The sequence below is a fragment of the Dendropsophus ebraccatus genome, chromosome 2, assembly GCF_027789765.1.
Source record: "Dendropsophus ebraccatus isolate aDenEbr1 chromosome 2, aDenEbr1.pat, whole genome shotgun sequence".
Classification (NCBI taxonomy): Eukaryota; Metazoa; Chordata; class Amphibia; order Anura; family Hylidae; genus Dendropsophus; species Dendropsophus ebraccatus.
The window spans coordinates 61,582,842-61,610,775 of record NC_091455.1 but is presented as its reverse complement, the minus strand read 5'-3'; the positions used below and the strand labels follow the sequence as shown (position 1 = coordinate 61,610,775).

The 27,934-nt window shown below is 45.6% G+C and overlaps 1 protein-coding gene across 5 annotated transcripts in view; it reads right to left on the bottom strand.

The window, feature by feature from the left end:
• The window catches only part of CCDC178 (coiled-coil domain containing 178), a 272,005-nt gene that overhangs the window by 241,179 nt on the left and 2,892 nt on the right, over window positions 1-27,934 (bottom strand). The window contains exons 1-2 of one of the 5 annotated variants that reach the window (XM_069957652.1): window positions 21,103-21,117; window positions 18,641-18,728 (exon numbers count right to left, since the gene is read on the bottom strand). Coding sequence is in view for 1 of the 5 variants with exons in the window: in XM_069957648.1 (XP_069813749.1) it covers window positions 3,680-3,701 (22 nt within the window). In the remaining 4 variants the exon portion in view is untranslated. Of the gene's footprint in view, window positions 1-3,679; window positions 3,754-10,521; window positions 10,606-18,640; window positions 18,729-19,505; window positions 19,560-21,102; window positions 21,118-27,934 lie in introns of those variants that run through there. The other 4 variants (XM_069957653.1, XM_069957651.1, XM_069957650.1 and 1 more) reach the window with 4 other exon arrangements.

Below are 27,934 nucleotides of genomic sequence, written 5' to 3'. Positions count from 1 at the left end.
ACATGAGAATTGGAATGTCGCAATGCAAAATCACATCTGATGTGACTGTAACACAACAATAGCAAAAAATCAAACTCTGATGAAAATTTTGTAGCTATATAGATTTGTAATTTATTTCTTTAAAAATCTCAAGTCTTCCCATACTTATCAGCTGCTGTATGTCCTGGGCAGCAGCAAATCCCCATAGAAAGCCTCTCCTACTCTGGACAGTTCCTGTCTCGGACAGAGATGTTAGCAGAGAGCATTGTGTCAGACTGGAAAGAAAACACCACTTTCTGTAGAACATAGAGCAGCTGAAAAGTATGGAAAGACTTGAGATATTTTAATAGTAAATAGTAAATAACAGTAAATAACAAATCTATATAACTTTCTAAGCCCCCCTATGGGACCCGACTAAAAATTAACTTTTACTCCAATAATACCCTTTGACTGTCTTCGATAGACCTCTCATTAGCCAGTCAACAGCCTGCTCTGCACTGAAGAGGGGCAACAACCCCGAAACAGCTGTCTGCAGATGGTAAATTATATCCCGAGTCAATGTTCTAAGACTCCTTGATTGAGGGAGACTTGACTTAAAGGGACATCTCTTTGCTTAAGAGGTGTGAGAGCTATTTAGCAGATCCTTCATTCCAACATATTAAAATACTTTGTGGTAGACGGAATATATTGATAGGCATGATCCACAATGCTCATATATGATAGCTATAAAATATAATCTGACCTCTTAGGTTCAATAATGTATTCTATATACAGTAGATAGCCGAGCATGGTAGTATTGCTGTTAAAACCTAACTTTAGCCCTTTCAACATGTTTCACTGCATCAGCAGTGTCCTCAGAAAGAATTGCTATTTTAACAGCAATACTACAATGCTCGGCTATCTATATAGAATACATTATTGAACCTGAGAGTGCTATCAAATATATTCAGTCTATCACTAAGTATTTTAATATATTGGAATAAAAAGTTAAATATTGGAATAAAAGTTAATAGTCCCATGGGCTCCCATGGGGGCTTTATTCCTTCAATAGCGGCTGTACAAAACTGTCACTGCAGACAATGTAAATTGCAGCTCTGGCAGCACTTTACATTGTCCGAAGCGTGTGAACCAGGCCTAAAGGCATAGGGGGAGATTTATCAAACATGGTATCAAGTAGAAATGTCTTAGTTGCCCCTAGCAACCAATCAGATTCCACCTTTCATTTTTCAAAGAGTCTGTAAGGAATGAAAGGTGGAATCTCATTGGTGGCTAGGGGCAACTAAGACAATTCTACTTTACACCAGTTTGATAAATCTACCCCATTGTCTTGGTTCAACTGTTGTAAAGGGCTCTGCAACACTGTAACTTTTGTAGATGGGGTATTCCCATATGGACATTTATGGCATATCCATGGGATATACCACAAATGTTTGATAGATGTGACTTTTTTACATCAAGAAGACTTCAAAAAGACAAACAGACTCAGCCCTGGAGTCCCATAATCTCAGGATATTTGAACGAACACCTGCTGGTCACAGATACTTTCTTGGTACTTAACCTTCTTCTTAGTTTTATTCTTGGACCCTTGACCCTTGGGTATGTTCAGACTGAGTAAGTCAGGTGGAATCTGGCCTGCCTCAGTGTGCCATAGCCTTTCTATGGGAGAGTGTGCGCTCCTCCGCTGCTCCCGCTCTCCGCTCAAAGTGACATGTCACTTCTTTGAGCATGCTCTCCAGGTACTGACCTGGTTAGTAAGACTATTCTTCCTCCTGATTAGTGTTCCAGTGAACCTAGTCAGGGATTGACCAGCAGCCAGTTGATTATTATCATTTATTTCTAACCACTTAATGATCACAATACATCTTTTGTCTGCGAGCAAAAGTAGCCTGGCACTGGTCTCCTGTGCACAATATCATGGGAACTTGGATGCTGCATGACAGCAGGGTCCCTTCTCTACCTATTAAGAGCAGAGGAACTATTGATCCCTTAGATGCTGTAGTCAAATTGTGATTGTGGCATTTAAGTGGTTTCTGGACTTTTGTTACCCCATCAGCACTGTGGTGATGCAATCGCTGGGATTCAGATTATATTTGATGGCAGCAGGGAGCCTAATGAAGGCCCCAATATATGCCATATATTTGTGTCTACTCAGTTTTGTCTCCGGCAAGGCTGGTTAGGTCACCTGTCAATGTCCTGTTGACAGGATGAAACACTGCACTATACTAGAAGTACAGTGTATTATATTAGTGATATGAAAATTACATTTCACAGTCCCTTTGTGGGACTAATAAAAAGTAAAAATTAAAGTCTTAGAAAATATAATTTTATTATATTAAAAATAAAAAAAAATACAACTGCAAAATTTCTGCGTACTCAATAATTTTTATATCAAACATAACATATTGTAACATATCACCACAACTATAACAACCTGAACTATAATATTATTATTTATCCCACATGGCAAACGCTATAAAAATGAAAAAACTACACCTGACTTGCTGTATTTTGTTACTTTGCATCCGAAAAAAATCCGAGAAGGTAATCAAAAAGTTATGTGTACCTAACAATGGTGCCAATAGAAACTACAACTTGCCCTGCAAAAAACAAGCACTCATATAGGTCTGTCAGCTAAAAAAAATGAAAAGGTTATAGCACTTTGAAGGTGACAAAGAAAAAAATAAGAAAATTGTTTAGCCATGGGAAATAAAGGGGAACTATCAGCGGGTTAGACAAATCTAACCTGCTGATAGCCCCCTATAGGGCCGGGGACACTGAGGAGGAAGGTATGTGTCTTACCTTCCTCCTCGGTGCTGGTCCCACGCTGTTAGTCAGGGTAAACTGCTCCGAAGCATCTTTGGAAACACTGCTACATCATCCGGCATGGCAGTGCTCCTAACGGTGCTCCGGAACAGAGTTTACCCTGACTAACAGCACGGGACCAACACTGAGGAGGAAGGTAAGACACATACCTTCCTTCTCAGCTTCCCAGGTGCTATCAGCAGGTTAGAATTGTCTGATAGTTCCCTTTTATTGAAGGAGCCTTTGATTCCAGAGCGCTGTACATATGATAAGGTGTTAACATACAAAGTGTAAATAAAGTATGGTACAAATGACAAAAATAAATAGTGGATAGAATGTTACATATGGAAAGGGGATCCTGTTTGCATGCTTACAAACTACAAGGTGAAGGGAAGGGGCACTAGGTGAGCTGGTCACAGTGCAGTGCGATGGCAGCAGAATTAATGTGGGCTGTACCCTAATCTGAGAAGATGGGTTTTTAAGTTGCCATTGAAATTCTTGTTGGTTGGCAAGAGTGTGATGTGTCAGGGTATTGATTTCCAGAGTATGGTGAAAGCTTGCGAGAAAGAGGGCACAAGGAGGAAACAGACAGAAGTCATGGGGGGGGGGGGGAGGCATTGGGAGATCAAATTAGAGAAGTATGGAGCGGACAGGTTGTGGACGGCCTTGTAAGTCATTGCTAACTGAACTGAATTTTCTGGGCAATGGGGAGCCAGAGAATGGATGGGCAGAGGGGTGAAGCAGAGTAGGACCGAAAGGAGAAGCGGATTAGTCGGACAGCAGAGTTAAAGGGGTGGTGTCACAAAGCACACTAGGTCTGTACTGATGGATTACGGTAAATATATTTCCAATGTACAAGCATTTCTTAAAATGTATTGTCGAAGTGATATTGACTTACTTATCCCCCATGTGCCTGTCATATTTCTATAACCTGCTTCCTTTACAGCAATTCCGGCATCAACTATCTAGGGTCACTCAGGCTCAGTTCAATCACCTGTCACCTGATCTGTCCCATTAGTACTGGCAGTTGGTTTTCACTTCATATGCAGCAAGGGGATTGTGGGAAAGTGTCTGCACTGTTGCTTGGCAACAGAAGGGTCACAGTTCTGAGAGGAAACCAGGGAGGGAATAGATTCATGGAGAAGAAAAATGGTACAGGGATGTAAATTACTTTACTAAAAGCAGCATATTTGTTCTCCTGTATGTATATGTATGTGGTACACCTCTGATTATACCTTCTTTGATTAAAGTGATAGTGTCACCCCCTTTCTGTACGAGGACTTCTCTACACAGCTCTAAAGCCTAAATTCTGCAGTTTTCATACCTTACTTTATTATAGATTTCTTGGTGCTTAGTCCTTGGCAGCCATTGGAAGGGGCCGGCCTAGAGGTCTAGGCCCCACCCCCTCTAGGTCGGCCCATCACCAGAGAGAACAAATCCCTTCACAAGCAGATAGTACACTCAGTTATAGTAAAACTTAATATTAGTCCCAATAAAAGCAGGTGCTACACCTACTTGTAAATGGATGAGCATAGAAAATAACAAGTAATATATGGTAGGGGAGGGGTTGGTTGAAATTGGGAAGCAAAACAGTAGATATTAAAGAGGATATGTTACAGGCCTATGCCTTTACACTGGGGCCCACCCCTTTATCTATATCTAATGTAGCACTTTACCGCAGTGCTTCTCAAACTGTGAGGCGGGCCTCACCAGTGAGGCGCCCCCTAGTTGTTGGTGAGGCCCAGCTGGGGAGCCAGTTTTCACAAAGTAACTATGATCTGCAAAGTAGTGACTGTTTGCAAAATCTCCATTTTAACAACATTATTAATTTATTTCGTAGTTGCTTTATTAGTATCTAGAGCTTGGGAGATGGGTAAAAGGTAGCCCTAGCATTATTTAAATGGACTTCAACCACAGATAATGAGGCCCAGGCACCCTCTTGTTCAGTCTGGTGAGGCCCAAGCATTGCCTTGATCTGTTGAGTGAGGCTCCAGTAAAAAAAAGTTTGAGAAGCGCTGCTCTACCGGATAAGGGTGACCCCCAACCTGAAGACTGTCACTCCCTACACTTTCCCTAACCCTATTATTATTATTATTATTATTATTTATATTTTAAAGCACCCTTCCCATGTTCAGGACTAGGTGTTGATAGTCACACAAAAAAACTAAGAATAATAGCACAAAGCAAGCTAAAAAGACGCTAACAGCCCCCTCACTTTAGAATCAAACATATATGTATAATGAAAAAGGCCTACCAGGTAGCCAAAAACAAAAAAGAAAAAAAACAGCAAAAAGAATTTATATAAACAACTATAGTAATAAACCTCCCTAGATGTATGTTACATATACATGAAAAAAATGACATCCAGTGCACTTCCCCCATTGATGTCTTATGGGTTCATGAGGAAGAAAATAATGCACCAATTGCTTGTAACTAGAGATGAGCGAATCTCGAGCACACTTGTCCGACGGAGAACGGAGCCTTGAGGGATGCCAACAGCAAGGGGGTGAGATGAGGAGGTGGTGTGCAAGTGGGAGATGCTGAATGTGCAGTTGGAGAGGTAAGATGAGATCCAGGAGAGGGCAGATCCAGTGACACCAAGGGATGAATGAGTTTGTAGGTGGAGGGAATAGAGTGTTGGCACGGGGTGTTGGTTGCTATCAGATTACTGGCCACTTTGGTGAGGACAGCATCCATGTAGTGGTGGGAGCAGAAGCCAGACTGTAGGTGGTGGAAACGTGAGTAGGATAAAAAGTGGGAAGAAAGTTAGAAATCAAGAAGTTTTAAGGTAAAGGGAAGAAGTGAGGTGAGCCAGGAGATGGACAAGGAGGACATGTCAAGGGCTGTTTTTTTGGTGTGATGGTTATGTGTTTGAATGAAGTGGGAAAAATGTCTGTGGTTAGTGATAGATTAACCCTTTAAGGATGGGGCCAATTTTTGTTTTTGCGTTTTTCCTCCTTGTGTTTAAAAGTCCATAGCACTTGCATTTTTCCACCTAGAAACCCACATGAGCCCTTATTTTTTGTGTCACTCATTGTACTTTGCAATGACAAGCTGAATTTTTGCATAAAGTTTACTGTGAAACCAGAAAAAATTCAAAGTGTGGTGAAATTGAACAAAAAAAAGGCATTTCTTTTATTTGGGGGGGACTGTGTTTTTACGCCATTCGCCCTGGGGTAAAACGATATATAACATGTATAACTTTTCTTTTATCTGATGGCCTGTAAAAAATTCAAACCATTGTTAACAAATATACGTTCCTTAAAGGGGTAGTGCGGCGCAAAAAAATTATTTACAGAATAATACACATTACAACTTTGAAATGTATGTTATGTCTGTGAATCGCCCCCTTCCCCGTGTCCCACCACCCCCGCGGCCGCGTCATCATCTGCTCAGCCGCAATTGGCTGAGCATAACTGTGCTCAGCCAATCGCGGCTGAGCACAGTTATGATACGGCGGAGGGGGGGACGGCAGCAGGGATTCGGCCGTCCGTCCGAAGATGACGTTTGGCACAAGATGGCGGACGGCCTCGACACGGATCAGGTAATTTATAATGCACTACACACTTCCGGGTACACGTGCGGGGGTAGTGGGACACTGGGAAGGGAGCGATTCACAGACATAACATACATTACAAAGTTGTATAACTTTGTAATGTGTGTTATTCTGTGAATAATTTTTTAGCGCCGCACTACCCTTTTAAAATTGCTCTATTCCCATGCTTATAACGCTTTTATCCTTTGGTCTATGGGGCTGTGTCAGGTGTCATTTTTTGCGCCATGATGTGTTCTTTCTATCGGTACCTTGACTGCGCATATATGACTTTTTGATCTTTTTTTATTAAATTTTTTCTGGATTTGATGCAACCAAAAATGCGCAATTTTGCACTTTGGGATATTTTTGCGCTTACGCCATTTACCGTGTGAGATCAGGAATGTGATTAATTAACAGTTCGGGCGATTACGTACGCGGCGATAGCAAACATGTTTATTTATTTATTTACTTTTATTCAAAACATGGGAAAAGGGGGGTGATTCAGACTTTTATTAGGGGAGGGGGATTTTTACTAATAACAATACTTTTTTTTTTTTTACACATATACTAGAAGCCCCCCTGGGGGACTTCTAGTATATACACTTTGATCTCTCATTGAGATCTTTGCTGTATACTTATACAGCAAAGATCAATGAGACCGGCACTCGTTTGCTTTCGGCTGCTGCAGCCGAAAACAAACGAGTGCTGAGCCGGGGTTGGCACCATCTTGGAGCGGACCCTGGCCGGCTGCAGACACTGAGATCGCTCCTCCGGGACAACTTCGCGGAGGAGCGATCTCCCCCACTAGACACCAGGGAGCGGCTGCCTCCAGTAATCGGAGGCAACTGTCAACTTTGACAGCTGCCTCCGATTACTTGATTAGCGGGCACGGCGATCAGACCGTGCCCGCTAATAGCCGCGATCCCGGGCTACACGCGGCACCCGGGATTGCGTCGGTTCAGAGCGGGGTCGCCGCGGGGCCTCGCTCTGAACACCTCCTGGGGACATATGACGTACGGGTACGTCATATGTCCTTAAGAGGTTAAAGAGATGAGTTAATGCCCTATTACACAAAGCGGTAATCGGCCATATTTGGACGATTATCTGCCATTTTGGCCGATAATCACTTCGTGTAATAGAAGGCAACGATCAGTCAACATGAAAGATAGCAAAGATAGGTGTTAGGAACCAGACAGCAGGAAAAGACAAGACAGTGAGCCCTAAGCTCAGCCACGCCCACTGTCCTCTACCTACTTGCCACAATCCGCCCTAAGATGGCGGCGAGCAACTGGGCGGCAATCCCTGCAGTGGCTAGGTGGGACACAAATACAAAACAGACAGACAAACACAATGAAGAAAAGTCCACAATCCGGGTCACAACAGTCGGGCAGCAAAAGTACAAAATCAGGATCCAAAGGCGAAATCAGAAAACAGGCAATATGATCAGGGGCAGGCAGCAAGCAAGGGAGGTCAGAGATACAAAGCAGTAGTCAGGAGATGCAAAGAATCAGAATCCACAAGCAGGCAGAGACTAAGTCAATAACCAGCAATGAGTGTAGAGACTGAGGTAGTTATATAGGAGGCCAGGGTTCTGATCAAGAACGTAATTGGACCATCCCCCTGATCTCCAAGCACAGACACCTGAGAATAAAACAGATCCACTGGCAGGAAGACCTGTCAGTCACAGCAGAACCAGAACACAGATTAACCATGACATGGCCAGACAGACCTCAGCAGGTGAAGTCGGGTGTGTCTCCCAACATATAAACCAGAGTTCACACATTGCAAACAAAAACACAGAAACAGAAGACAAGAATATCAGCGCCTTCTCGGCCGCACAGCACGAGCCGAGGGGCGCATAATGCTCTGCAAAGATACCATCCTGACAATAGGAAGGGTGCATAGGGGCATCAGTGGAGCCTATTGATTGAGTACTTCATTGGAATTTTTTTTTACTAATCTCCTTGAATTCAGTGATTACTGTGTTTTGTTGGTTGATTTGTCATTGCCCCAACCAGCCAGAATCCTACCCCACACTGACGAGGACGAGGGGCAAATACCCCGAAACGGCTGTCTGTGGATGGATTTTGCAAGCCCTTGTCATATCGCAATACTCGTACCTTGAGTTAGATTTTGAAAAAAAAGGGGCCACTCAATCGAGTGGGTCTTAAGAGGCTATCTATCAGGTTGGTGTGGTGCTCTCCCCATCATAGAGGCACCCTGTGGTAACAGGCTCGGGATATCTGGCTATTCCCGTGTTTTGAGATTCGCAATCGAGGCTCCACAGACTCTTGTTTTGCATATTTAAATTTTAGGGGGGCATCAGTGGAGACTCTTTATTAAGTACTTCATTGGAATTTTTTCACTTATCTCCTTGAGTTTAGTGATTACTGTGTTTTGTTGGTTCATCACTCCCGCTCTCGGTCGGTGTAAAAGGAAATTGATCAAATCCCGGGAAATAATGAAATGAACACTCTGTTCCATCATTTCCCTAGGGATTTGATTAAATCACTGACCCCTTTCAGGGAAATGACGAAATGAACGATCGAGGAGTCGCCCGGCTGTATGTTTGGCAGCGGAGGCGGATGGGGGAGCAGAGCGGCACCCCTACCGGCAGGCATATGGTGGCGGGGGGCAGACAGGAACTCCTGACAGGCATATGGCGGCGGACAGGGGAGCAGAGCGGCACGCCTCCCCAGCAGACATATGCCGGCAGGGGCCAGACGGGAACTCCCGGCAGGCATACGGCAACAGAGGCAGACAGGGGGAGCAGAGCGGCACACCTCCCCGACAGGCATATGGCAGTGGAGGCGGACGGGGGGAGCAGAGCGGCACACCTCTTCCCGGCAGGCATATGGTGGCGGGGCGGACGGGGGAGTGGAGCGGCACACCTCCAGCTGGGGGAGAATGAGGCATGTAGCAAGGGAAATGAGCGGAACGGGGAGCAGAGAGGCGGCGGAGGCAGACAAGGAGCAGAGTGGACAGGCCGGGGGAAGCAGAGGTGATACGGTAAGTGAATTCTATGTTGGGGGGGGAATGATAGAGTTCATTCCATCATTTCCCTGAAAGGAGTCTATGATTTGATCAATTTCCTAGGAAAATGATGGAACGGCGCAGGCATTTCACCATTTTCCGGGATTTGCTCCCTTAGTGATTTGAACAAATCCCTAATTCTATCATTTCACTGCAACATATATATCGGGACTGTTTAGAAGGCCCCATACAAGCACTATATGATCACATCCTCCTCTAGGCTCGGGCTACATCACTATGTGATCACATCCTCCTCTAGGCTCGGGCTACATCACTATGTGATCACATCCTCCTCTAGGCTCGGGCTACATCACTATGTGATCACATCCTCCTCTAGGCTCTGGGTTACATCACTATGTGATCACATCGTCCTCTAGGCTCGGGCTACATCACTATGTGATCACATCCTCCTCTAGGCTCGGGCTACATCACTATGTGATCACATCCTCCTCTAGGCTCGGGCTACATCACTATGTGATCACATCCTCCTCTAGGCTCGGGCTACATCACTATGTGATCACATCCTCCTCTAGGCTCGGGCTACATCACTATGTGATCACATCCTCCTCTAGGCTCGGGCTACATCACTATGTGATCACATCCTCCTCTAGGCTCGGGCTACATCACTATGTGATCACATCCTCCTCTAGGCTCGGGCTACATGACAGCTTAGGTTATAAGACATGCAGATTACAGCGCCACAATGAGACGCTACAGCTGATGACTGTCCGTGTGATTGCGATATGATGTAAGCGTGACATCACAGTGGTTGCAGGCCTCACGTGTGACTGCCCCCTGCTTGTGACTTCTTGGATTTGGCTATTTTGTCCCTTTTTACAGCCAAATTGTAACTGTAATAAAGTTGTGCAACAGAAAGCCAAAGGAAAATTGCAAATATTTTGGTGGCTCAATTTAGCTCTGTAGCGCTAACCATTAGCCAATGTTCACACTAACAGGTATAGATTCCAGGACAGAACAGCCGGAATAGAACTATAGAGTTTATTATAGAGATCACGTGAACATACACAGCGATGCCGCCAGGGGTCGCTGCATATCGCGCGCTGCATTATACAGATAATCTCACCGACACTGAGCTGTATTACCACCTATCACTGCAGGTACAGGGAATGGATGATACGTATATGAACAATGTCGGGGATCGCGGACCATACCTGCTCGCTTCACGGAAGCACCGGGTACAGGCGCAGCGATTGGGAGGTCTCCATAGTAACCGGCCAAACATCGCGTCTATCCCCGCCCTCTAGGTGACGTCATGTCATTTAATGCAGCAGAGAAGTGATTGGCTGACGGCTGTGAGGCTACGGTCGCTGATGTTACGTTCAAAGCCGCGCGAGATTTAAAGGGACAGTAATATTAGTGGAAGCTTCATATATTGTAGGTGTAACATGGAAGAAGCTCCTACGAGAACCCAGCCACGTCTGCAGTTACTGGGCATGGGACGGAGGTGGGCTAAGGAACAAATGGCAATTCTAGTCTGCCCAGCATGTTGTCTGCCACTTCTGCAGTCCCTGTAAACAAGCTAAGTAATACTTTTTGTAGTATCTTGCAATGCTTTGTGATTTAAAGAGATTTTTCTGCTGATCACAAAACCCTTTAAATCACAAAGAATTACTAAATACTATTGTACCTACTACTGAGCGGAGAGCAGTACTAGCTATGTAGTGGCTGATTGCCTCATTTACTGAGAGACAACATATCTTTATAATGGTGATAAATGTTATAATGTTTCACAACTGTTCCACGTGTGTAATGCTTAAAGGGAATGTGTTGTCCAAAAATGACATATTGTTTATATCAAGTTAAAGTGAATCTGTGACCGGCAAAGTGCATGTAAAACCACTGGCATTGTTACATACACCTCGGAATTACCTGTGAAAAATGTCTGCCTCTCTATAATGTTGGAATTGAAGTGTCAGGGAGGCGTGGCCTAGGGTCTTCAGAGCTCTAGGGCCAAACCACATCTTTGCTTCTTATCCCCACCCTCCAGCTCACTCATTTGCAAGCCACTATGAGACACCATGGCACATGCGCAGGATTTCTCAAGGGCTCGATGGAGTCAACTTTTTACATTTACAGTTAGGGTGCCTTCACACCTACTGTATCGCAGCAAAAAAATCCGCTGCAGATCCGCAGCAGATTTAACTAAATGAATGAACACAGCATCAAATCCGCACTTACAAATCTGCTGCGGATCCGCAGCGGATTTGACAGTGCGTATTTAATGCTGTCCTCATTCATTCAGTTAAATCTGCTGCGGATCCGCAGCGGATTTTCTGCTGCGATACGGTAGGTGTGAAGGCACCCTTAAAGTGACTCTGTACCCACAATCTGACCCCCCCAAACCACTTGTAGCATCAGATAGCTGCTTTTAATCCAAGATCTGTCCTGTGGTCCGTTCGGCAGGTGATGCAGTTCTTGTCATAAAAAATTACTTTTAACTTGCAGCCCATGCTAAATGAGAGTATCTGTGCCCTAACTTAGCACCACCCCCTCCGTCCCTCCTCCCCACCCTCTTCATTATTAGGAATGCCACTGAAACATTTACTCCTGTCTGAACACTGCACAGGTTCCTTAACGATCCAGCCCATGTGCCGCGCTCACACAGCTGAGGAATAGGAGACAATCTGCCTGGAGCATTCCTAATGATGAGGAGGGAGGGGAGGAGGGACAGAGAGGTTGTGCCAGCCCAATGCATACACAATCTAGGCCACGCCTGTTGGGCCAGTTTTAAAGGTTGTTTTTTAGGACAATAACTGCATCACCTGCCAAACTGATCCTAGGACAGATCTTGGATTAAAAGCAGCTATCTGAAGGTACAAGTGGTTTGGGGGGGTCAGATTGTGGGTAAAGAGTCGCTTTAACCCCTTGCCTCTTCAGCCTGTTTTGGCCTTAATGCCCAGGGCCTATTTTTCAAATCTGACCTGTCCTTATATAGTTATAACTCTGCAATGCTTTTAACTATCGTGGTTTTTCTGAGATAGTTTTTTCGTGACATATTCCTCTTTATGTTTGTGGTACACTTTGGTTGATACACTCAGTAGTTTTATAAAAAAAAAAAAAAAAAAATTGCACAAAAATTAGAAAAAGTTACAATGCTTTATATTCAAAATTCTCTTTTTTCTGAGAAAAATAGTCCTGCCGCATAAACTAATTATTACTGCAACATCTACAACATGTCTGCTTTATGGTGACGTCATTTGGTGAACGTCCTTTTACTTTTTAGGATGTTAGAGGGCTTTTGCAGTGATTTTTCCAATTTTCAGGAAAATTTTAAATTCAGATTTTTTTAGGAACTAGTTCAGTTCTGAAGTGGATTTGTGGGGCCTGTATGTTAGTTACCCCCATAAATCCCTCCACTGTAAAAACTGCACCCCTCAAAGTATTCAAAGTAACATTTCATAAGTTTATTAACCCTTTAGATGTTTCGCAGAAATTTAAGCAAGTTGGAGGGTAAATTTAAAATTTTCATTTTTTTGGCAAATATTCTATTTTAATCCATTTTTTTTCTCTAACACAGCAAATACTAACAGAGAAATACCACTCACTATTTATTCCCCATGTTTCAATGTTTCTAGAAATCTCCCATATGTGGCCGCAGTGCATCACCTGACCCCACCACAGGCCGCAGAAATTACAGAAGCCTTGTGTATTTTTGGGGTCTTATCTTATTTCTGGGTTTTTTATAGCCATTATATCATGTCACAGAGGCTTTGGGATGCCAAAGTATTTGTGCAAGACAAGTTGACATTTCCATCAGTACCATTCTGGGGGACATGTGACACCCTGATAATTTTTTATTTCATTTTTTTATGAGGTGGTACGAATAAAAAACACTATTTAGCAACGGGCCAGGGGGGAGATGGGGGGGGGGGCGAGGAGCACGGGGATACGGGGGGGATGGGGGGAGACGGAGCAAGGGAGGGAGATCCGGGGGGACGCAGATCGGGGAGGCGGACCACGGGGAGGGAGATGGGGGGGGGTGCGATCTGGGAGGTGGAATGGGCCGGGGGAAGAATCGGCAGTGGCGGCGGTAGGAGGCAACGTGCTGCAGCATCCTCCCGCCACCCAATTGGCGGGACCACTGAATCTCCCCATAGACGCTGCGGTCGCATCAACCGCGGCATCTATGGGATTACCTGTCCAGGGGGTAGCACGGCTCCCCTCCGGGCAGTGGCAGCAGGAGGATGCTGTGTGACACAGCCTCCTCCTGCTGCCCGATCTCACTTAGGGACAACGGGGGGAGGCAGGGAAAGCATGACATTCCTGGAACGTCATGTTGCAGGAACTACCTGCTTTTCATGACGTTCCAGGAACGTCATTTTGCGGCAAGGGGGTTAAAGGTGACTCCAGTGTATAGATAACACAAGACCTCAGCAATAACAGATGTTCAGAGATCAGTCTCTACTTCCTGCATGCCCCGGCAGAGGTCACAAAGCATGCCTAGAAAACTCTATTCATTTGAACAGGGGCTGGACCATTATATTGTGCTTACGGCCATGTGGTTTGCCTCTACATATCCCTAAATACTTTTAAAAACAGCTCAGGCAAGATGGCTGCCCTCATATGATAATACTGTACTAAAAATAACATTTAAAAGATTACAATTAGCAAACTAGATTTGCATTTCCAGGGAAATACATAGTGCTTGAAAAAAGCGCCCCTTTTAACAGTGATGTACCTTTAAGAGAAACTTTAACCTCTGATACCCTCCCTTTAAGAATGACTTTGGTACAGTCCCTTTAGGAGCAAATTTGGTACAGTCCCTTTAAGAGCAAATTTTGTACAGATCCTTTAAGAGCAACTTTGGTATAGTCCCTGAAGGAGCAATTTTGGAGTTCTGACCCTTTAAAAGCGACTTGGGTACCGTCCCTTTAAAAGCGACTTGGGTACCGTCCCTTTAAAAGCGACCTGGGTATCATCCCTTTAAGAGCGACTCGGATACTGTCCCTCCAAGAGCAGCTTGGGTATTGCCCCTTTAAGAGCGACTTGGGTATCGTCCCTTTAAGAGCGACTTGGGTAACGTCCCTTTAAGAGCGACTTGGGTAACGTCCCTTTAAGAGCGACTTGGGTAACGTCCCTTTAAGAGCGACTTGGGTAACGTCCCTTTAAGAGCGGCTTGGTTAACGTCAATTTAAGAGCGGCTTGGGTAACGTCCCTTTAACCCCTTAGTGACCGCCGCACGCATATTCACGGCGGCCACTAATGGGCTTTATTCCGATGCGTACGCCTTTTAACGCCGGACGCATCGGAATAAATTACCGCCCGGCGGCGGCTGCACACTGACCTCTGACACCCTCCTGTAACTGCCCGGAGCGGAGGATTCTCCGCTCCGAGCAGTTTAACCCGTTAAATGCCGCTGTCAAACCATGACAGCGGCATCTAAAGGTTCCCGGTGGATCCCGGACGGCGCCGTGGGTAACTTACGCGATCGCGATGTCCTGCGGCGCCGTCCGTCCTCCGATGTCTCCATGGTGATCCCGGGGTCCTAATGAAGGTCCCCGGGGTCACCATGGAGATGCCTCATGCTGACAGGGGTGGCCGTGGCTATTGCCTGTCAGCATGAGGCATGATACAATACAATACATTGCAGTACATCAGGTACTGCAGTGTATTGTATCAGTGATCAAAGTATTTTACACTAGTGTACAGTAATGTACACTAGTGTAAAAGTAAAAAAAAAAGTGAAAAAAGTGTGCACCAAACACAACACAGCCCCCCCAGCCCCCCCCCCCAATAATAAAGATGCATTACATTCCCCATACACAATAAAACGTGACATAAAAGTGATCAAAAACACAAATCCTATACATATTTGGTATTGCCATGTCCGTAACGACCCAATCTATAAAACTATATCAATAATTACACAGCACGACACACGCTGTAAAAAAAATAAATAAAAAAAACAGTACCAGAATAGCAGTATTTTATCAATCTGTTTTAGAAAATACGTTATAAAAGAGATCAAAAAGTCATATACATATAAAACTTGGTATCAATAGAAACTACAGATCTTCCCGCAAAAAATACGCCCAAAACCAGCTCTGTCACAAGACAGGGACCAAATTTTGCCACTTGCATAAAGTACAATATGTTAGGAAAAAACAATCTCAGAATCGCTAGCATACGTTAAAGCATCACTGAGCTATAAGCGCATAAAGTGAGACAGGTCAGATTTTGAAAAATGAGCCTGGTCATTAAAGGGGTATTCCCCCCAAAATTATTTTTGCATTAATACGTTGCCCACCCGTAGCTTTTCATCTTTCCAATATAAAGTTATTATGGATTCTGCACAGTTTTGCTGTTATCTAGGTACATTCACCCCCATGGATTGCATAGAATCATCAGACCTCAGTCCACTCCGACACGCTCCCTGCTCCTGGCCCCCACCCTCTGAGACGGCATCACGTGTCCTCCTTCTCTTCAATGGGCCAGGTTAGCACTTCTAACCCAGCCAATCTGAAGTGAAGGAGGACGGCAGTGGCTGCTGTTAGAGAGGGAGACTGATCAGTGAAGCTGTCACTGTCTCCTTCTCTAACAGCAGCCACCCCAGTCACCGGTACCGTGTGCCCGACCCCCAAAGCCCCAGAGCTCACCCCCTGACTGTGACCCCTGACGGCACCCCCCGTAAGCCTTGTCGCCCGCAGCACCCTGCCGCGCTTACCGGTGGCACCCCCCCCCCCCCCCATGGCTCACTGTCCCCCGGCACCCCCTCAAGCTGCGCTTACCACGGCTCACTGTCCCACCCCGCACCGCCCGTCCGTCACTGGCGATGTGGGGCCTCTTACCGATGCCACACCGCCCCCCCGTCGTTCGTCACTCACTTGCTGTCAGCTGCCGGTAAGTGCCGGTTCACCCGTGGCTGTCGACTGTACGTCTCCCCACCCCCGGTCACCCGCGGCTAACTGTACGCCCCCCCCCCCCCCCCCCCCCCCGGTCACCCGCGGCCCACTGTCCCCTCATCGCCCTCCCTCTCACCTGTGGCCCCCCGCAGCTCACGAATGGCGTTCAGCTCAATTCTGCTGCACCATCTCAACTCTGCTATGCCATCAGCATCTCAGCTCTGCTATGCCATCACCATCTCAGCTCTGCTATGCCATCACCATCTCAGCTCTGCTATGCCATCACCATCTCAGCTCTGCTATGCCATCACCATCTCAGCTCTGCTATGCCATCACCATCTCAGCTCTGCTGCACCATCTCAGCTCTGCTATGCCATCACCATCTCAGCTCTGCTATGCCATCACCATCTCAGCTCTGCTATGCCATCACCATCTCAGCTCTGCTATGCCATCACCATCTCAGCTCTGCTGCACCATCTCAGCTCTGCCATGCCATCACCATCTCAGCTCTGCTGCACCATCTCACCATCTCAGCTCTGCTATGCCATCACCATCTCAGCTCTGCTATGCCATCACCATCTCAGCTCTGCTATGCCATCACCATCTCAGCTCTGCTATGCCATCACCATCTCAGCTCTGCTGCACCATCTCACCATCTCAGCTCTGCTATGCCATCACCATCTCAGCTCTGCTATGCCATCACCATCTCAGCTCTGCTATGCCATCACCATCTCAGCTCTGCTACACCATCTCAGCTCTGCCATGCCATCACCATCTCAGCTCTGCCATGCCATCACCATCTCAGCTCTGCTATGCCATCACCATCTCAGCTCTGCTGCACCATCACCATCTCAGCTCTGCTATGCCATCACCATCTCAGCTCTGCTATGCCATCACCATCTTAGCTCTGCTATGCCATCACCATCTTAGCTCTGCTATGCCATCACCATCTTAGCTCTGCTATGCCATCACCATCTCAGCTCTGCTGCACCATCTCAGCTCTGCTATGCCATCACCATCTCAGCTCTGCTGCACCATCTCAGCTCTGCTACGCCATCACCATCTCAGCTCTGCTGCACCATCTCAGTTCTGCTACGCCATCAACATCTTAGCTCTGCTACGCCGCCATCATCATCTCAGTTCTGCTACGCCATCACCATCTCAGCTCTGCTACGCCGCCATCATCATCTCAGTTCTGCTACGCCATCACCATCTCAGCTCTGCTACTTCATCATCAGACAGAAGCATTGCATGATGGGAAATGTAGTTTCCTGACTTGATTATAGACCATCTTTTAGAAAAACTTGTAACTCAGGAATAGCAGCAGCTTGAAAGATGGGAGACGGCTCAAAATACTCGGGGAGACTTGGTGAGTAAGAATAGCTAGGTTTGGGGGCATTAAATTTTTTTTGCTTTTGGGGGGGAATACCCCTTTAAGGCCCAAATAGGCTTGGTCCCTAAGGGGTTAAGAGCGGCTCGAGTAATGCCCCTTTAAGGGTACAAACCCACTTGACGTATTTGCTGCGTGAATCAGTCTTAAAAATAAGCAGGCAAAACGCAGGTTGGCTTTATATGATTGTTCTGCCTTAAAATACGCAATTGCGTATTTTTGAAGCGTGAAGCTTGTTGTTACAAAGCATCAGTTGTTAACAACCTGTGCGAAAAACGCATGTAGCTTCACGCTTCAAAAATACGCAATTGCGTATTTTAAGGCAGAACAATTGTATAAAGCCAACCTGCGTTTTGCCTGCTTATTTTTAAGACTGATTCACGCAGCAAATACGTCAAGTGGGTTTGTACTCTAAGAGCGACTTGGGTACCGTCCCCTCAGTTCTGCTACTTTACTGACTGACCTCTGCTACGTCATGCGGTTATCGGCTCTACTACATCACTGACTGACCTCTGCTACTTATAATGGTAAAGATCATTGCTTGGTTACCATGACAATCTTACTTATGTCAGTGAGACAAAATCGTTAAAGGGGTTATCCAGCGCTACAAAAACATGGCCACTTTTCCCCCTCTCTTGTCTCCAGCTTGGGCGGGGTTTTGAAACTCAGTTCCATTGAAGTAAATGGAGCTTAATTGCAAACCGCACCTGAACTGGAGACAAGAGTAGGGGGAAAAGTGGCCATGTTTTTGTAGCGCTGGATAACCCCTTTAAGGACCTTCCATCTTCTACATCTTCTATTGGCCAATAGTGGACATGTGACTGTGTGGATGATTTGAGGCATTCACTGACTAGACCTTAGAATTTCTATTGGCTGCTATATTTCAGCTATTTGCATATGTGCTGTGATTGGCTTTTAGCGGTGAGAGTGTGGCCATTATTTCCAATGGACCATTATTTTCTATGGGAAATTAGGGGTTTTAAAAGTAAATTTCTTAAAAACTACAAATCTGATCGGAACCAAAAATAGATAGCACACCTGTCACCGTCGAGGGCTTCTAAACGCAGTATGAACGGAATCTGTGCACAAAGCATTTCAGGCTGTATTATTTATCGCAGAGGAATGACTGGAAGAAGAAGAAGAAGAAGAAGAAAAAAATTAAGAAGAAGAATACAGATTACAATATAGTGCTTTTTCAAGCAATATAACGACTTCATTAATAGTATAATCGTAGACATCATTGACAACATAACTGATAACAATCATTGACAACAATGATAACTTTATCGACAACATCATCGTTGACATCATCTAATAGTGATGACATAATCGATGACATCACTAATAACATCACCAATGACATCATCAATGACATCACTGATGACATTGACAACAATGATAACTTTATCGACAACATCATCGTTGACATCACTGATGATCATCAAAGAGTAACTTTGGTACAGTCTCTTTAACAGCAGCTTTGGTACAGTCCTTTTAAGAGCGACTTGGATCTTGTCCCCTCTACTTTGCTACTTTACTGATTGACCTCTGCTTTGTCATGCAGGTATCGGCTCTACTACATCACTGACTGACCCCTGCTACTTATAATGGTAAAGATCATTGCTCGGTTACCGTGACAATCTTCCATCTTCTACATCTTCTATTGGCCAATAGTGGACATGTGACTGTGTGGATGTTGTGAGGCATTGACTGACAAGACCTTAGATTTTCTATTGTCTGCTATATTTCAGCTATTTACATATGTGCTGTGATTGGCTGTTAGCGTATACAGTGTGGCCATTATTTCCAATGAGCCATTATTTTCTATGGGAAATTAGGGTTCTTTAAACGTAAATTTGTTGAAAATGACAAATCCGATCAAAACCAAAAATAGATAGCACACCTGTCTCCGCCGAGGGATTTGAAGCGCAATTTGAACGGAGTCTATGAGCAAAGAGGTTCGGGCTTTATTAATCGCAGAACAATGGCTGGAAGAAGAATACAGATTACAATATAGTGCTTTTTTAAGCACTATAATGACATCAGTAATAGTATAATCGTAGACATCATTGATGAAATCACGGATAACAATAATTGAAAACAATGATAACTTTATCAACGACATCACCGTTGACATCATCGAGTAGTGATGACATCACTGAGGACATCATCGATGACATCAATGAATAGTGATGACATTAATAACATCATTGACATCATCGATGACATCACTGATGCCATCATCAATGACATCACTGTTGACATCATCGAGTAGTGATAAGATCACTGATGACATCATCGATGACATCATCAATGACCTCACTGATGACAATGATTGACAACAATGATAACTTTATCGACAACATCGTTGACATCATCGATGACATCAATGAATAGTGATGACATCAATAACATCATCAATGACATCACTGATGACATCATCAATGACATCACTGATGACAATGATTGACAACAATGAAAACGTTATCGTTGACATCATCGAATAGTGATATCATCAAATATTGTTGACATCTTCAATGACATCACTGACGACATCACTGATAACAATCATTGACAACAATGATAACTTTATTGACAACATCACCGTTGACATCCCTGATGACATCATTGAGTAGTGATTACATCACAGATGACATCATCGATGACAATTTTGATGACATCACTGATGACAATGATTGACAACAACAACTTTATTGACAACATCGTTGACATCATCGATGACATCATTGAAAAGTGATGACATCATCAATAACATCAATGACATAACTGATGACATCATCAATGACATCACTGATGACATTATCAATGACATCACTGATGACAATGATTGATAACAATGATAACTTTATCAACATCATCATCGTTGACATCACTGATGACATCATCGATTAGTGATGACATCATCGATGACATCACTGTTGACAATCATTGTGACAACAATGATAACTTTATTGACAACATCATCGTTGACATCACTGATGATCATTAAAGACTAACTTTGATACAGTCCCTTTAAGAGCGACTTGCGTAGCGACAAAGTGCGACTAGCGACTTTGATACAGTCCCCTCTGCTTTGCTACTTTACTGACTGACCTCTGCTACGTCATGCAGGTTTCGGCTCTACTACATCACTCACTGAACTCTGCCACTTATAATGGTAAAGATCATTGCTCGGTTACCGTGACAATCTTACTCATGTCAGTGAGAGAAAATTGTTAAGGACCTTCCATCTTCTACATCTTCTATTGGCCAATAGTGGACATGTGACTGTGTGGATGTTGTGAGGCATTGACTGACAAGACCTTAGAATTTCTATTGGCTGCTATAGCTATTTGCATATTTTCTGTGATTGGCTGTTAGCGTTTAGAGTGTGGCCATTATTTCCAATGGGCCATTATTTTCAGTGGGAAATTAGGGGTCTTTAAACGAAAATTAGTTAAAAACGACAAATCTGATCAAACCAAAAATAGATAGCACACCTGTCTCCGCCAAGGGTTTCGAAGCGCAGTTTGAACGGAGTCTGTGTGCAAAGCGGTTTGGGCTGTATTAATCGCAGAACAATGGCTGGAAGAAGAAGGAGGATTAAAATATAGTGCTTTTTCAAGCACAATAATGAGAATTAGAAATGCGATTAGAGAGAAAAAGGACATTAAAGTATCTGGTTTTAATCAGTAATCAAGGCGACACATTCGCTTTAATCTTTATTTAGCCCCTTAAAGTGACTCTATACGCACAATCTGACCCCCTCAAACCGCTTGTACCATCAGAGAGCTGCTTTTACTCCAAGATCTGTCATGGGGTCTGTTTGGCAGGTGATGCAGTTATTGTCCTAAAAAACAACTTTTAAACTTGCAGCCCTATGTCAAATTGGCATGGCCTAGAGTACCCATGCCCTAGGTTTGCAACACCCCTCTATCCCTCCTCCACACCCTCCACATCATGAGGAATGCCCCATGGCAGGATTTTTCATATTCATCACCTGTCTCAACACTGCACAGGTGCCTTAACGATCCAGCTCACATGCAGTGTTTACACAGGTGATGAATATGAGAAATTGTTCTACAGGCATTCCTAATGATGAAGAGGGCGAGGAGGAGGGACAGAGGGGCGTCGCAATCCTAGGACATGGGTACTCTAGACCAGGCAAATTTGACACAGGGCTGCAAGTTTAAAGGACAACTTTAAAAAAATTTTTTAGCTTATTTAACACACATTACAAAGTTATATAACTTTGTAATGTGGTTAAATACCCGGGCTGGCCCCCTTCCCCCGACCCCCCCGGAAGTTAAAGAATGTATACATTACCTATTACGATCATCACGGTCCTCTTCTCCCGGGCGGCATCTGGTGACGACGACGTCAGAGCTGGCGGGCGGTCCGGGTCCTCTTCCTCCTCTGCGCACCAGCAGCCTTTTCATTGGCTGGAGCGCATCACATGGCTTTCAGCTTGCTCAGCCCTGATTGGCTGAGGTTGCTGGAAGCCATGTGATGCGCTCCAGCCAATGAAAAGGGTGCCGGTGCGCAAGCGAACTGGCAGCCTTTTCCATCCCCAGGACCCGGAAGTCAGAGACATCGCTGGACGGCGGTGACGGTGAGGCGGGCGAATGGAGTGGCGATCGTCACCGGAGGGATGGTGAGTATGGTGTCTGGTTTTTTGTTTTTTTTTGGGGGGGGGGGGGTCCCGCGGGAGTTGTCCTTTAAGGGTGCTTTCACACACCGTATCCGCAGCGGATTTTACAGTGCGGATTTAATGCTGTGTTCATTCATTTAGTCAAATGCAGCAGAAGATCCGCAGCAGAAAATCCGCTGCAGATCCGGTAGGTGTGAAGGCACCCTAAAAGTTATTTTCCAGGACAATAGTTGCATCACCTGACGAACTGACCCCAGGACAGATCTTGGATTAAAAGCAGCAAATGGTACAAGCGGTTTGGGGGGGGGGGGGTCAGATTGTGGGTACAGATTTACTTTAACCCCTAGACGACCCAGGACGTAGAGTTACGTCATGGAAGTCTGTCCCCAGACGACCCTGGACGTAACTGTACGTCCTGGGTGTTTCTCCCGCTATGAAGCGCGCTCCGGAGCGGAGCGCGCTTCATAGGAGGTGGGGGCCGGCTGCAGTGAGCAGCCGGGACCTCACCGGTAATGACACGCTGCAGCCTATGGCATAGCAATGATCAGTGTACAAATCAAAGTACTGTATGTAAAAGTCCCCCAAAGGGACTTCAAATGTGTAAAAAAAAAAAAAAGTTCAAAACACTATTACACTACCCCAAAACCCCTCCCCCAATAAAAGTTGAAATAACCCCCCCATCCTATTATATAAATAAAACATATAAAAATAAATAAATAGATAAACATATAATATACCGTAGTGTGCGTAATTGTCCGATCTATTAAAATATAACAAGCGTCTTTGTGATCGGTGAACGGCGTACACGAAAAGAGGGAAAAAAGTGCGCGGATTACCGATTTTATGTTACATTATATATTAAAAAAAATCAATAAAAAGTGATCAAAACGTCAGATCTTCACAAATATGGTATTAATATTTCCATGATCTGTATTTTCTATGGGTACCTTGCTTGGGTTTATGAGACTTTTTGATCTCAACTTTCCCAGATTTGATGTGCCCAAAAATCTAATTGCACTTGGCATTTTCTTGTGCTTAGGCTGGGTTCACACTGCGTTTTTGCAATCTTTTTTTTTCATCAGTTTTTTGCAAAAAAAAAACGGATAAAAAACGGATTGCAAAACACGGATGCATTTGTGTGCATCAGTTTTGATCCGTTTTTCCATTGACTTCCATTATAAAAAAAAGGGATCAAAAACAGAGCCGTTTTTTTTTTGACGGACACAGAAACGTTGCTGACACTTTTTTTTGTCCATAAAAAAAAAAAAAAACGGATCCGTTAAACGTATGCTGAAAACGCAGTGTGAACCCAGCCTTATCAGCACTGATAGGCTGAGCGGGACACCAGGCTGCCGGGAGCCTGAGAAGGAAGCGGGAGCGCAGGCTGGTAACGTATTAGCCGGGCAGCGGGGGGGTTAAGTGGGAAGGGGCTTTACATACTCGCAAAGGAATGAAAAATCTGCTGTGAGTATGTAAAGCCATATAAGATGACAGGCAGGTCCGGGACAAAGGGTAGGCCAGGGTAGGCGATGGCCTAGGGCGCCATCTAGTGGTAAGTTACAGGGGTGCAATTTTAATTTCTTAAAAAAAAATAAAAAATCATTGACCTGCCAGGACCTACAGGACCTGCCAGGACCTACAGAGGCTCCACCTCCTCCTCACCATGTGACCTCTTCCCTGTCTGACTGCTGGAGGCTGTACCGACTTCTGGGCTGCTGTCTGGTGAGTTCACTGACTGACTCTCATCATTCTTTAGGTGTAGGAAGGCTGGGAGTGCAGGAAGAGCTGGGAATGCTGGGAGAGGGAGGTCACCTAGGTCACAGGTCTGCCCCATATAACACTGCCCCATATCCCTGCACTGCTTCTCTTTACACAGCACTTCCCATATTGTTCCCCAACCTGTGGGTGACCAGCTGCTCCAAAACTACAACAGTCACAGCATGATAGGAGTTGCAGTCCTGCCACAGCTCGGGAGCCACAGGTTGGTGAACACTCAGGGGGTACAGTATACACGATCCTGTTACAGTCAGGGGGTACAGTATGCATGTCCTGTTACATTCAGGTTGTACAGTATACATGGTCCTGTTACGGTCAGGGGGTACAGTATACATGGTCCTGTTACAGTCAGGGGGTACAGTATACATGGTCCTGTTACAGTCAGGGGGTACAGTATACATGGTCCTGTTACAGCCAGGGGTACAGCATACATGGTCCTGTTATATTTAGAGGGTACAATATATATACTGGACTCTCCCATATAGTCTGCAGTGTGGTAATACTCTGCAGAGCCTGTGATGACCAAGTATCAGCCCCCACATACAGTATAGCCTCCTGGCTGCCCCCGCATAGTGTACAATCTACACTGGGGGGGGGGGGGGGGGGGCACCATTTGCCTTCTCTGCCTAGGGCACCAAAACTCCTTGTCCCGGCCCTGATGACAGGATAGAGGAATGCAGTGGATTTTGCTGTGGAACAGGCAGTGTGAAATCCGCTACAGTCGGCTACATGTGAAGCTATTCTAAGGGGGCCTTCACATGTACAACATTCACAGCGGATTTAACACTGCAAGTTTCTCGCAGTGAAATCCAGTGACAGGGTGCCTTCATACGTACCGTATCGCTGCGTTTTTGGTGCGATTTTTTTTTTTTTTTTATGCGCGTTTTGATTTTCACATGATTTTCATGTGAAAATCAAAACGCGCATGTACAAATCGCACCAAAAATGCAGCGATACGGTACGTGTGCAGCTACCCACATACTGATAATGCTGTAGAAGTGTAAAAATTAACTACTTAGCTCCCAACATCATGCCTACCTGTCTGCGTTGCATGCTTATCTGGGTCCCTACACACTGACAGCCTGAGAGCCATTACTAAGCAGGGACCCAGAGAAGCATGCAGGAGTGCGCCAGTGGAACACAGACAGGTAAGCATGGTGTCAGGAGCTAAATAGTTCATCTTTACTAGTCTATAGCACAATACATTCTCGCAGTGGAATGAAAGTCTGCTGCGAAAATGGAGTGCCATAGACCATAACAATACCGTTATACATATCCTGCAAATTGATCAACACCACAATCAAGTGAAGACACAATTCATCTTTATTGCACAAATGTAATAAAATTATTTATATAAAATCACATACATCACATAAACATGGTTATTATACAGACAAAGAAACAACAACCAGGGGATTGCACAGGGTACTGGTGCCCCGCAGACACCAGCTAGGTGGGAGCAACAGCTTATTTTGCACTACTGGTCCGTAGAAGCACTGAGTAGCGCAAAACATTGCTTGCATCAATAAAGCATTCCATGTTCAGCTCAACAGTAAGTGCAGCTTTTTCTTCTTTGTATGTTGAACTTGTAACAACCTGGTTAGCATTACCTGAGTTTCCCTTATTTCTCATGCATGTGCTTTGGATGTGTGATTGATATAGTGCTGCTTAAAGGTGCGTTTACACGTAACTATTATCGTGCGAATTTGCGCGATAACGATCAAATTGGAATGATAATCGTACGTGTAAACGCAGCGAACGATCAAATGACGAACGAGAAATCGTTCATTTTGATCTTTCAACATGTTATCAGATCGTCGTTCGCAAAAAATTTGCAGATCGTTCCGTGTGAACAGTCATTTGCCGATTTAACCAATGTGTGAGATAGGCTTAAGGATCGCAAAACGAATTTTCCGTACGATATATCGTACCTTATAAACGCTGATCGTTATGAAAAAAAAAAATAGTTACTCAGACATCGTTAATCGTACGATCGGGCCAATTATCGTTTTGTGTAAACGCACCATAACCTTCTAACTTTAAGGGGTTGGTCACTTTATAGTAAAATTGTTCAGTGTACAGTATTAGGCTATGTTCACACAGCGTAAAAGTACAGCCGTTGTTGCAATCGGCAACAACGGCCCTACTTTGCATGCATAGCTACACTGCATGTTCTTCTATAGGATCCCAGCCAGAGCGTAACACATAGTATACGCTCCGGCCGCGATCCCAAGTGGCGCCACAAAGAACTGACATGTCAGTTTTCTGCGGCCGCTATTCATTGAATAGTGGCCGTAGAAAACCCTGTCAGTGCACACTGTGGAGCGAGCGGCTGCTTGCTTCACAGTATGCTATGCGCCCACATCAGAACTCTACGGGCCTAAAGATAATCCGGCCAGTACTGCAGTACCGGCCGGGATGATCTTTGCAGAGACCGTCCGGGTCACAGAGCATGTGAACATGGCCTTAGTAAGTGTACTCACTGCTCTTACTGACAGCAGCTTCCTGTGTACCTTATAGAGCTAAAATCAGACTCCCCTTCTCTAATAAATTGGAAAACCCCTATAATTGTGCTGCTGGGCTGCGTAATCCCTAGATGGATCGTTTGTTCGGCCATTTAAATGCATTGTCATCAGTCACACATTTATATGGCCACACAAAAAATTCAATCAGCCTAAGAAAGAGTGCGCTTGTTCATCGGCTAATGGCTGGCTCTTTTACACGGGCGGATTATTGGGTAAATCAGGGGCGGGGAACCTACGGCCCGCGGGCCGCATCCGGCCCCTGACACCTCCGGATGCGGCCCGCGGCACCCCTGTGACATGCGCTGCTCTGGAGGAGAAGGAGCCGGCATTCACAGCTTCCTCCTGTGTCTGTGACAGTTACCAGACACAGGAGGACGCTGTGTATGCCGGCTCCTTCTCCTCCAGAGCGGCACACGTCTTCTGCGGTTTGCGGCTCTCCTGTCATGTGCGCCGCGGTGGTGAGGCAGGAGCCGGCATACACAGCATCTTCCTGTGTCTGTGCCGGCTCCTTCCCCAACAGAGCGGCGCACGTCTTGTGACTCCTGCGGGCCGCGCGCGATGACGTAATTTCACCGCGCGCCGCCTGCAGGAGAAGACCGGCACAGAAAAGAGGAGGGAGAAGAGGACCTGGATAGCGTGGGAGCGGAGGAAAGGTGAGTGGGATGTTTATTTTTTTTTTATTTGGGGCAGGCACTGGGGATTAACTAGGCCACCAGGGACATGACTGGGGGGGATGGGGGGTTAAGAAGGCCACCAGGGACCTGACTGGGGGGGTTAAGAAGGCCACCAGGGACCTGACTGGGGGGTTAAGAAGGCCACCGGGGACCTGACTGGGGGGTTAAGAAGGCCACCAGGGACCTGACTGGGCGGTTAAGAAGGCCACCAGGGACCTGACTGGGAGGTTAAGAAGGCAACCAGGGACCTGACTGGGGGGTTAACTAGGCCACCAGGGACCTGACTGGGGGGTTAACTAGGCCACCAGGGACATGACTGAGGGGGTTAAGAAGGCCACCAGGGACATGACTGGGGGGTTAACTAGGCCACCAGGGACATGACTGGGGGGTTAACTAGGCCACAAGGGACATGACTGGGGGGTTAACTAGGCCACCAGGGACATGACTGGGGGGTTAACTAGGCCACCAGGGACATGACTGAGGGGTTAACTAGGCCACCAGGGACATGACTGAGGGGGTTAAGAAGGCCACCAGGGACATGACTGGGGGGTTAACTAGGCTACCAGGGACATGACGGGGGGCTGACTAGGCTACCAGGGACATGACTGGGGGGTTATCTAGGCTACCAGGGACATGACTGAGGGGCTAAACTAGGCTACCACGGACATCACAGAGGGGCTTAACTAGGCTACCAGGGACATGACTG